This window comes from Nerophis lumbriciformis, linkage group LG23, assembly GCF_033978685.3.
Source record: "Nerophis lumbriciformis linkage group LG23, RoL_Nlum_v2.1, whole genome shotgun sequence".
NCBI classification, from domain to species: Eukaryota; Metazoa; Chordata; class Actinopteri; order Syngnathiformes; family Syngnathidae; genus Nerophis; species Nerophis lumbriciformis.
Window position 1 is genome coordinate 36,514,781 of NC_084570.2, and position 12,808 is coordinate 36,527,588.

The 12,808-nt window shown below is 36.7% G+C and overlaps 1 protein-coding gene across 7 annotated transcripts in view; it reads left to right on the top strand.

Annotated features, from left to right (window-relative positions):
* Nucleotides 1-12,808, top strand: part of LOC133622727 (ral GTPase-activating protein subunit beta-like) — an 87,217-nt gene that overhangs the window by 65,111 nt on the left and 9,298 nt on the right. For all 7 annotated transcript variants that reach the window (XM_061985634.2, XM_061985635.2, XM_061985636.2 and 4 more), the window contains one exon: nucleotides 4,330-4,452. In XM_061985634.2, coding sequence (XP_061841618.2) covers nucleotides 4,330-4,452 — 123 coding nt within the window. The remainder of the gene's footprint in view (nucleotides 1-4,329; nucleotides 4,453-12,808) is intronic.

The window sequence follows — 12,808 nt, forward strand, 5'->3', positions numbered from 1 at the left end:
GACATCCATTGTTTAATTTCATTAAGACACGCCTCCAGCTGACTACAATCCGGTGTGTTGGTCAGCTTTAGGGGCATGTAGAGTTGGGTGTCATCGGCATAACAGTGAAAGCTAACACCGTATTTGCGTATGATGTCGCCTAGCGGCAGCATGTAAATTCTAAAGAGTGCAGGGCCAAGAACCGAACCCTGGGGAACTCCGCACGTTACCTTAACATAGTCCGAGGTCACATTGTTATGGGATACGCACTGCATCCTGTCAGTAAGATAAGAATTAAACCAAGACTAGGCTAAGTCTGACATACCAACACATGTTTTGAAACGCTCTAATAAAATATTATGATCGACGGTATCGAAAGCAGCGCTAAGATCAAGAAGCAGCAACATAGATGACGCAACAGAATCCATCGTTAGCAATAGAGCATTAGTCATTTTTGCGAGGGCTGTCTCCGTAGAGTGATTTGCCCTGAAACCGGATTGAAAGGGTTCACAGTGATTGTTAGACACTAAGTGTTCATTTAGCTGCTGTGCAACAATTTTTGCGAGGATTTTCGAAATAAACGGAAGGTGGGACACCGGTCGGTAGTTTACCATGAGGTCAGGATCGAGGTTACGTCTTTTAAGCAGAGGATGAATAACTGCTTTTTTGAATGCTAGGGGAACAGTGCCGGAGGAAAGTGATAAGTTTATAATATTTAGCACCGATGGACCTAATAATACAAAAAGTTCCTTGATAAGTTTCCCAGGAAGTTGGTCAAGTAAACATGTTGTTTGTTTTATCCCACTTACACGCCGTAATAATTCCTCTTATGTTATTTCATCAAAAAGAGAGAGACTATTTTGGAGGGCGGTATCCGTCATAAATACAGTCGTATCTGTGTTAATATAACCGAGTTGTAGCTGGGATTCACTGTCTTTAATCTCCTTTCTAATGAGTTCAATTTTCTTATTAAAGAAATGCATAAAGTCATCTGCCGAGTGGGTGGAGCTACTGGGAGGAGTCCCATGTTGGGTTAGCGATGCTACTGTACTAAACAAATATTTAGGATCGTTTTTGTTGAGGCGGATGAGATTTGAGTAATATTTAGATTTAGCTAAGGTAAGCATGCGTTTATAGGTTATTAAACTATCATTCCATGCTTGATGGAAAACCTCAAGTTTAGTCGCGCGCCATTTGCGTTCCAGCTTTTTACATGATCATTTATGAGCTCTAGTTTCTTCTGTAGGGCCCTTTTTTGCTTTAGCGGTGCTATACTATCAATGGTTTCCCGCAGGGCATCGTCAAAGTTGTTAGTAAGGTTATCAATAGAGCCGACATAATTTGGGAATGGTGCCATTACCGAAGGCAGTAGGTCAGCAAGAGTCATCGTTGTGGCAGCATTAATGTTGATGCTGCTATAGCAGTTATTATTATTATTAGCTTGTTGACAATGAGTCAGAACTCCGAATTTTATAAGGTAATGATCGGACATTACTTTAGTATACGGGAGTATCATAACTTTGGAGGTGGTGACACCCCTGACAAGCACTAGATCTATCGTATAACCGTTGCGATTCGTGGGTTCATTTATTATTTGTGTAAGAACACAGTTATCAATTATGGTCTGGAGCGTCACGCACTGAGGGTCCGATGGGGTATTCATATGGATATTAAAGTCCCCCATTATGATTATATTGTCGGCGTGCGTCACTAGATCAGCAACGAACTCTGAGAATTCACTGATAGATAACAGCCAGGTCGAGAGGTAGCGGTGTGACAGACCTCATAGTAAGCACCTCAAACGATTTATATTTATTATTTAGGTTAGGGGTAAGGTTAAAGTTTTCATTGTATATTAGTGCGACCCCCCAAACCCTTTAAGAGGACAGACAATATGTGCATTTGTATAGTTAGGAGGAGATGCCTCATTTAGCGCAAAAAAATCCTCTGGTTTGAGCCAGGCTTCGCTAAGACCTATGACGTTAAGATTGTTGTCTCTAATGACCTCATTAACTAATAACGTTTTTGGAGACAATGATCTTATGTTCAAAAAGACCATATTATAGATATTGGGCTGTTTTGACGAGTCCCATATTATAGGTATTGGGCTGTTTTGACGAGTTTTTGTTGAAATTATCCGTAGTAGCAATATTAATAATGTTGCGTTTATTATGCGTAGTGCACTTTAAATAGTTTCGACCATATCTAGGAATTGATATGACAGGAATTTTCTGATTATTTGCTCGGCGCTGCGATAAACTGAACGCATCATATTTTGCCTCATATTTTGCCACCTCAGTAGAATGCATGTCCACCTCTGACACAGTCACAACAGAAAAAACATTACGTGAGTTGTGTATTATTCAAAGAGAATTGCTATGCGTACAGGGATTATCCAGCCTGGCGCTGGCTAGTTCTAGTTTAACTGACTCCTCACCCGGACTAGCAGACTCTGTAATTGCCTGTGACCGGGCTTGCTCTAGTGTAGATAGTCAAGTGTGACTCAAAGAGTAGTCTATGTTTCTAGATAGGATGATGGCGCCTTCCTGGTTAGGGTGAAGGCCGTCTCTCATCAGCAAGCCTAGTTTGCCCCAGAAAGAGGGACAATTATCAATAAACGTTAGTCCCTGTTGTTTACAGAAGCTAGCCAGCCACTTGTTAAGCGAGACTAATCTGCTATAACTCTCATCATTGCCTCTCGCAGGCAGGGGGCCAGAGACAAGTACTTGATGCCTGGACATCTTTCTAGCGAGATCACAAGTCCTGGCTATGTTTCTCTTTGTAATCTCTGACTGTCTCATCCTAGTGTCATTGGAGCCAACGTGTACAACTATATTCGCATAACTAGTGGTGGGATTAGCCTGTCGTATGTGTTTACTAGGCCTGTTGCGAGTTAGCTCCCTAAGATTAGCTTCAATGTCAGGTGCTCTGGCCCCAGAAATACACTTAATTGTGGCTGGTTTGCTAAGCTTTATGTTTCGGGTGATGGAGTCCCCTATGACTAAGGTGTGGTGCCCGGTAGACTGGGGCGTAGGACTAGCTAAAGAGCTAAATCTATTATGCGTCTCAACCGGTACACCGTAGCTTATAGGTCGCTTAGGACTGCTACAAGCTGGGCTCGTTAGCACGCTACAACTAACGCTAGCAGATGTGTCCGCAACATCTAAAGTTACGAGATTACTCTGCTCTTTAAGTTTGTTTACTTGTTCAGGATAATTTAGTTATCGACCTACATTGGTAAAAAAAAAAATACCAAAGTTATGAAAAATATGTTTTTTGCCTTTGACAGGGTCACTTGCATTATTTCCCTATTTTCCGGACTACAGAGTGCACTGGTACATAAGCCACACCCTCTAGATTTCCTATGGAAAACATTTTTCCATACATTTGCCGCACTGGACTATAAGCTGCAGATATATACGTTGTGAAATAAGTTATTTACACAGAAATATTTTATAAATGTTTATTTACAAAACTTCTGTTTCCAAATGGTGTCTGTAACACGGCAGTAAAACGACTGATCAAACAAAACGGAAGTCATCATCATGAACCCACTAGCTGTACAAGATAGCTCTCCAACAAGCTAAACAGACTCAATAACTCGAAGGTGACATTTTGGTTAATTTACTGAGGAATTTGGGATACAAAAAGAATGCCATAGACACTCGTAAACGTGTTAGCTAATGCTAACAACGCTAGCTTGATTACATTATGATAGCACTTACCAATATCCATGAAAACACTCCTACAGACATCACATATGGGACGCTTTAGTAAGTAGAAACAGTTTCAGTTATATTGTAAAACTTAAAAATGTTGCTTAGAGTGATGAATCCATACGAGTAGAAACGCCATGGACGGTTAAAAGACAAAACAGCACTTTTACTTACAGTTCAAATCTTTAATCAGCAGGAAACATAGGCATTCACCCAGCAACACCTGCAGTAAGTGAACTCGTCCAAAAGATAGCGCCACAGCACAAACAATAACACACCATTTAGGTGTTTTTGCATGTGTTTTATGAAAACTATTTGCTTTATGGCCGTCAGCGAAGAAAAATCCATAAATTAGCCGCAATGTTTTATAAGCCGCAGGGTTCAAAGCGTAGGAAAAAAGGAGCGGCTTATAGTGCAGAATATAGGGTATATTACATTAGTGCTTAATGACCACAGTTAGCATGATCATTGTCAAATTGCAATGCTGTTCATACAGACTATTGACTATATATAATAACCATCTGTGCATTAAATGTGTTAAGTTGCATTAAAAAGGCAATTTATTATATTTGCTGATCCCTGAGCGAACCCTGTATTTGTAATAATAATAATAATAATAGACTTTGTACTGCAGAAGAAGCAGCTACTCCTGAGGACACGGGAGGATCAGTGTTCAACGGGGAGAAGAAAGTCTTGTACTACGCCGACGCTCTGACGGAGATTGCCTTTGTTGTGCCATCTTTAACGGAACATTCTGGTCAGTATTTCACACTTTTTTCAACAAATGATAAGTATGTAGGTAGTTTGTAAGAGTGAAATTTTTTGGCCTTCATTTTTCAAAACAAACTTAAGTAGAAGCTTTGTTGTACAACAAAATGGAGGTGCTCTCCATAAATGTGAGAGAAGTTAGGAACACCTATACTAGAGGTGAGAAAAATGACAGATTCAACAATGCATTATGGTTTGAACGTGGACGATTCATTAGTCTAAACAATATTTACATATGTTAAAGTTATAGAGACGGTTCTAAAATCAATGCTAATATTGTCTGAACGTTAGTTGGAGGTTTGGTTCTAACTAACCATGGGAGTTACCATAGTGTTAGCATATCTGAGTGATTGTGCAGAAATAACTACAAAAGTACACTTCATTCATTCACTGTGTTACAAAAAAGATCAGTTAGAATAATACATCATGTTGGAGAACATTGAAACACTTTATTTATTGAATGGAAAATACTGAAATTCCACCACATAGTGAATTTGCAAACATCTAAAATGATGCACAAAGCAAACTATAACCTGCTAGCCAAGAATATACAACAGTTCTTCTCAACAAGTGGAGAAATATAATCTTAGAGAAAAATTGTATTTAAAACATTTGTATGCACGTACAACACTTAAAACCATTAGTATATCAGTATGAGGAATTAAATGTTGGAATGGGTTAAGCAAAGAAATCAAACAATGTACTAATATAATCCACTTCAAGAGACTCTTCAAATGTAAAGTGTTTAACAATGTACAAAGAAGAACCATGTTAAACATTCTGAATTTATTTCATCCATCCATTCATTTTTTAGATAATCTTATTTATCTCACCATATGAAATATAACCTCATTATTTTAATGTTATTACTTATGGAGTATATTGTGAATAAATAGAAAACAGTAAGTGAATAAAAGTGTTAGCAACTGCTATGTAAAGGAAAAATGGTAGGATTAAATAAGCTCTGCTTCTTCCTACTCCTTTTCGAACATCTTGAATAGAGCTACTGGAAATGGTGATGTATCATGTTGTATGCATGCATGTTCCAAATAAACTCAACTCAACCATTAGCTAAAGACAAGCTATGCTAGCTGCGGCGCTAAGCTAGCTTGAATGTGAAGTAGTGAAAGAAGAAAGGATTAATGCTTTTCAACAGAAGGCTGATAGGAACCGCAGGGAGTAACCAGATGAGAAGCGGATATGAGCAAGTAGATCAATAAGTCAGGAGAAACAACAAGCACTGCAACACCAATGAGTCGTTAGACCACACACGCAAGTTTATGGCTAAATGAAATCAAAGATGGCTGCCCGCCCATTAGGGACCTTTATTGATTTTTCACTACTACAGTCTACTATGCACAGTGGTGTTCAAACTAATAGCAGTCCCACATCATTAACAAGGTTGTGTTAGACTTGCAACTTCTACACGCCAAGTAGAAGGTTTTGTCAAGGTATAGAAAACCAACATGCTGCGGATTCAGTAGAACTAAACCATGTACTGAAAAATAGCAGTTAAATTAGTGCGGCCATTAATTATGTGGGAACAATAGATGTTAAACAGGTGGCCCCTTTTAAATGCTGACTGTGCATTTTCCTTGAAGAACAGAGTGAAATGGGTCATTCAAGGTACTGTTCAGAAGAAGAGCATTCTTTGATTAACAAATTTAATCAAAGAGGGGAAAACCTAGAAAGAAGTGCAGAAAATGATAGGCTGTTGGGCAAAAATGGTATCAATCGCTTTAAGATGGTAGGCAAATACAGAAAGGGGAGGAAGAAAAAGAAAAACAACTATTCAATCCAATCTAATTTCCTTTATTTATATAATACTATTATTTATTTATATAACACTATTACTCACTATTATGTTAGATCCACTATGGACTGGACTCTCACAATATTATGCTAGATCCACTCGACGTCCATTGCACTGGTCGCCCTGGGGGGAGGGGGGGGGTTGGAATCCCATGCCTGAGAAAGTGACATCATATCTTTAGCTGTGCACATTTTGGAGTTTGTACAGAAAGCTCTTTTTGTGAACTACCGGTGTATATTTCTTGACTTTCTGTAAAATCTTGCCAAATTCAATGACTTTTTCCAATGTTCTTGCATTGAATGAACACAAATGCATTTGTGTTCATTCAATATATTATATTTGAAGAATGTGTCCTCACCTTTTTAAACACATTGCTGTTATTGTGAACATAACTAAATGTTGTGTACATCAACTTCCAAGAACAGGAAATGACACACAACTACAGACATGAATAATTACATGTAATACATTGGGAACATATAGTAATAGTATGCAAAGATGTATAAATAATACATTTATAATTGAGTCGTAGCTCCTGAATTATAGGCCAAAGGTTCCCACCTCTAACCTATGACACCTGTCACACTGTTAACTTGTTTTTGTGCTCATTTTGTTTTGGTGTTTGTATATTTTAAAATATTAAAATTTTCTAGAATCAAAAATATTGAAATTCAATGATTTTAACATCTAAAATGGTGTAAACTATGACCTGCGAGCCAAGAATGTACAACAATTCTTCTCAACAAAAGAGGAGATGTATAACCTTAGAGGAAAATCTCATTTAAAACATCTGTATGCACGTGCAACACTTAAAATCTTTAGCATATCAGTATGTGGAATAAATGGTGGAATGGTTTAAGCAAAGAAATCAAATAAAGCACCAATATGATTCAGTTTCAGAGACTGTTCAAACTACAAGTGTTCTCAAAGTACACAGAAGAATAATTATGATGAACATCTTCAACCTTTTTTTTTTTTTTTAGATAATGATAATGTATGTATAATATTTGTTTACTTACTAATTATTTATTCACGGTTCTGTTACAAACGGAGAACAGGGAAATGGGATACAATTGCTATGGTATGAAAAGGGGTAGGATTAAATAAGCTCTGCTTCTTCCTACTCCTTTTTGGCCGTGCTGTAATAAAACAACTGGAAACATGTGACGCTCTACATTGTATCCTATGCATGTTCCAAATGAACCCTGTAAGACCCAAAAATAGAAAAACCTAAAAAAAAAAATATTTGACCTTTCAGATGTTTTTGTAGGAGGTATTTGATGCAGAAATTGAAGAGTTTAAAAAAAAAACAATGTTTGTGTATGTTTTTAGAGAAATGTTGTAATATTGCAACATTGGGCTTTGATGGGAGCATAATTTCTGTATTTGTTCTCACGTTGTCTGAACAACTAACGGTTCATTTGCAGGATTGATTGCTTACTTATCCCCATAACGGTACATACCATTAATAATAATCACACATTAGTTATATTTTTATGAAGTCATCTATTAGAAATATAAAAAATATGAAACAAGATAAAACTCTTAAAAAAACACTTTTTTCCCCCGTCTTTTTTCTTTTCTTGACATTGGTCATGAAGACTTTCATTGGTGGTGAAAGTCCTAAAAACAGTCCCTGTCGTCTGTAAAACAAAGGCGAACATCACACTTTCTGCATTGTGTGTTGGTGTATCCTGTATTGCAGTGTCTGCAGCATCATCATCTCATCCACAGAGTTGTGCTCTTCTGGTACCACCTGCAGGCATTTCTATCTGAATGAATCAAACTAGAGTCTGAGTTTCCATAGTTTGTCTTTCTTTTCCGTCTCAGATACTGTCATGTTGTTTACAAAATGCAATGACGTCAACAGGGATTGGAATATGTTGCGTGGCATCACATCAGCAACAGTTGGTGGACCAAGTGCTCAGGGTAGACAATAGTGTCTGCCTGGTAAGTCGCTTTGGATAAAAGTGTCCAAATTCCATCAATGTAAATGTAAATGGGTAAATGGCTCTAATTATCATACTACGGTAAAAGGAAAACATGCATACCCCCATTACATCCACACATTCAGGAACATTCCTTTCCCCAAAACTGAATTGTCTGTTGGTGTCTACTTCGTGGACAAAGTCATGGAATTTTAGGTCAGGTTGATCAATTAACTACATTTTTCAGAGATAAAACTTTTAAATCAGTCACCAGAACACAAGACAAGGGTAGAATGTATACTATCCATGTATAGAGAAAATACTTCAGGCAGTGTGATGTAGTGGAGGGAATACAACCTGTTTGAGCCCACTGTAACAAGCCATCTATTTTGACTACCACATTCACCCAGTGTTGTATAATTGCAACAATTATATAACAAGCTCTAAATGAAATTTGATGCATCTGTTCCACAATAACTACATATGTACATGCTCTAGACCAGTGGTTCTCAACCTTTTTTCAGTGATGTACCCCCTGTGAAATTTTTTTAAATTCAAGTACCCCCTAATCAGGGCAAAACATTTTTGGTTGAAAAAAAGAGACAAAGAAGTAAAATACAGCACTATGTCATCAGTTTCTGATTTATTAAATTGTATAACAGTGCAAAATATTGCTCACTTGTAGTGGTCTTTCTTGAACTGTTTGGAAAAAAAGATATAATAAAAATAACAAAAAACTTGTTGAAAAATAAACAAGTGATTCAATTATAAATAAAGATTTCTACACATAGAAGTAATCATCAACTAAAAGTGCCCTCTTTGGGGATTGTAATAGAGATCCATCTGGATTCATGAACTTAATTGTAAACATTTCTTCACAAAAAAATAAATCTTTAACATCAATATTTATGGAACATGTCCACAAACAAATCTAGCTATCAACACTGAATATTGCATTGTTGCATTTCTTTTCACAGTTCTTTTTGACAGACATTTTAGTGAGAAACGTGAGCTTGTGCTTCACTGAGTTTATGAACTTACATTCATATTTTGTTGAAGTATTATTCAATAAATATATTTATAAAGGATTTTTGCATTGTTGCTATTTTTAGAATATTTAAAAAAAAATCTCATGTACCCCTTGGCATACCTTCAAGTACCCCCAGGGGTACGCGTACCCCCATTTGAGAACCACTGCTCTAGACCAGTGGTGCCCAACCTTCTTGGAACTGCGGACCGGTCAACACTTGAAAATTTGTCCCACGGACCGGGGGGGATTTATTAATTTTTTGGTCTTAAAAAAATATAATCATGTGTGCTTACGGACTGTATCCCTGCAGACTGTATTGATCTATATTGATATATAATGTAGGAACCAGAAATATTAATAACAGAAAGAAACAACCTTTTTATGCGAATGAGTGTAAATGGGGGAGGGAGGTTTTTTGAGTTGGTGCACTAATTGTAAGTGTGTCTTGTGTTTTTTATGTTGATTTAATAAAAAAATTAAAAAAAATTATTATTATTATTATTTTTATCTATTTTTTTTTGTCTTGTGCGGCCCGGTACCAATCGATCCACGGACCGGTACCGGGCCGCAGACCGGTCGTTGGGGACCACTGCTCTAGACATTGTAATAACCACCAAAAAATATATAAAAGACATTTTACTTACTTGAATCTGATGAATCCAGTCCAATTAAACTACGTAATAGATGTTGTTCGAAGGAAACCTTAAGAGGTTGTGTGAGTTCATGGCCAGAAGGCGTGACTTATAAACAAATGTACAATCCAATAGCCTTGTGAGACTGAACAATAGGACCCAATGACTATGTAAATGTGGTAAAAAAACAACAACAAAAAAAACATTGTTTTTAGGATGGTTAAAGGTAACGTTGTAATTTTACAACAAGGGGTCTTACACGGTAACTGAAACTATTATTATGAATAATTATTGGGGGGTTTCCAAAACATTTTGACCTTATATGTCTTTACAAACAGATTTTTTCTATTTTCTTGTTTTTTCTATTCATTTTGGCTTCTTGAAGACAGAAGATGTACATTTAGATTTTTGCTAATGTCTTTTGTTGTTTTTTTGCTTATTCTTTGCATTTTGGACTTTCTTTTTACATTTTCTTGGAATCAGACAATATTTTCGGTATATTAGATGGGTTTTTTACCTCCTAATGTAGGTAAAAATTTGTATCTAATATACCGAAAATATTGTCTGATTACAAGAAAATTTGACAAGTATATGAATAATAAGACTTAATTAACCTTTTAGAGCAATTTTGGACTTTCCTTAAAAAAATACAATTAAAATGTTACATTGTTTTGCCTGGCCTATGTTTTTTTTAATCTTTCCTATTTAAACAATAATTGCCATTTTTATTTATTTACTTATATAATGCATTTGGCCTTTCCTAAAAACAGAATTTAATCATATATACAGTTGTGGTCAAAAGTTAACATACACTTGTGAAGGACATAATGTCATGGCTGTCTTGAGTTTCCAATAATTTCTTTCAACTCTTATTTTTTTGAGATAGTGATTGGAGCACATACTTGTTGGTCACAAAAAACATTCATGAAGTTTGGTTCTTTTATGAATTTATTATGGGTCTACTGAAAATGTGACCAAATCTGCTGGGTCAAAAGTATACATTCAGCAACATACATTATCAATTTTGGCATGGCATGGCCTCTTAACTTTGTGAGTGATTATGATTGACAACACCTGTTGACTTCTCTGATTTAAATAGGGCTCATGTGATGCAGTCAATAGACTTGGTTACAAACGCGACAATGGGAAAGTCAAAGGAAATCAGCACAGATCTGAAAAAAACAAATCATTGACTTGAACAAGTCAGGAAAGTCACTTGGAGTCATTTCAAAGCAGCTTAAGGTCCCAAGAGCAACTGTGCAGACAATTGTTTGTAAGTATAAAGTGCATGACACAGTTTTGTCACTGCCACGACCAGGAAGTAAAAGCTAGCTATCACCTGCTGCTGAGAGAAAATTGGTCAGGATGATCAAGAGTCAACCGAGAACCACCAAAAAGCAGGTAGGCAATGAATTGGAAGCTGCTGGAACACAGGTGTCATGTCCACAGTCCAGCGTGTTTTTCATCGCCATGGCAACCATGCAAGAAGGAAGCCCTTGCTCCAGAAGTGACACCTTAAGGCTTGTCTAAAGTTTGCTGCTGATCACATGGACAAAGATAAGACCTTCTGGAGGAAAGTTCTGTGGTCAGATGAAACAAAAATTTAGCTGTTTGGCCAAAATACCCAGCAATATGTTTGGAGGAGAAAAGGTGAGGCCTTTAATCCCAGAAACACCACACCTACCGTCAAGCATGGTGGTGGTAGTATTATGCTCTGGGCCTGTTTTGCTGCCAATGGAACTGGTGCTCTACAGAGAGTAAATGGGACAATGAAAAAAGGAGTATTACCTCCAAATTCTTCAGGACAACCTAAAATTATCAGCCCGGAGGTTGGGTCTTGGGCGCAATTGGGTGTTCCAACAGGACAATGACCCCAAACACATGTCAAAAGTGGTCAAGGAATGGCTAAATCAGGCTAGAATTAAGGTTTTAGAATGGCCTTCCCAAAGTTCTGACTTAAACCCCATTGAAAACATGTGGACAATGCTGAAGAAACAAGTCCATGTCAGAAAATCAACACATTTAGCTGAACTGCACCAATTTCGTCAACAGGATTGGTCTAAAGTTCAACCAGAAGCTTGCCGGAAGCTTGTGGATGGCTACCAAAAGTGCCTTATTGCAGTGAAACTTGCCAAGAGACATGTAAGCAAATATTAACATTGCTGTTTGTATACTTTTGACCCAGCAGATTTGGTCACATTTTCAGTAGACCCATAATAAATTCATAAAAGAACCAAACTTTATGAATGTTTTTTGTGACCAACAAGTATGTGCTCCAATCACTCTATCACAAAAAAATAAGAGTTGTAGAAATTATTGGAAACTCAAGACAGCCATGACATTATGTTCTTTACAAGTCTATGTAAACTTTTGACCATGACTGTATATATATATTTTAAATCTTACTAAATAAAAATTAAGGCTGTCAAGATTAACAAGTTAACTCATGTGACAAATGATTGCATTAATCATGAACAAACTTCGATTAATCAAAGCTATTTTGACCGTGCACGCTCTTTTACCTTAACCGCTACACGCTCGGTGGTCAGGTCAATACATACGTCGTGACATACAAAAAGGAGTGAGGAGACTCCGCCTGTTGTCCTCGCTGGCAAATTTCACCCCAAACTACAGCCTGACAGAACTAAAACTATAAAACTGTCACCTAGTTTTGTGTGATTAAAGGATTTGCATTCAAGTAAAACGTTTAACGTATTTGTGTACAAATATTGGAGTCTTAAGCAAATATGGATTATTCAAGCTTTTAATGATTAATCGATATATATATATTATATATATATATAATATATATATATTAGAGATGTCCGATAAATGCGTTAAAATGTAATATCGGAAATTATCGGTATCGTTTTGTTTTTTTTATCGGTATCGTTTTTTTATTTTTTATTTTTTATTTTTTATTTTTATTAAATCAACATAAG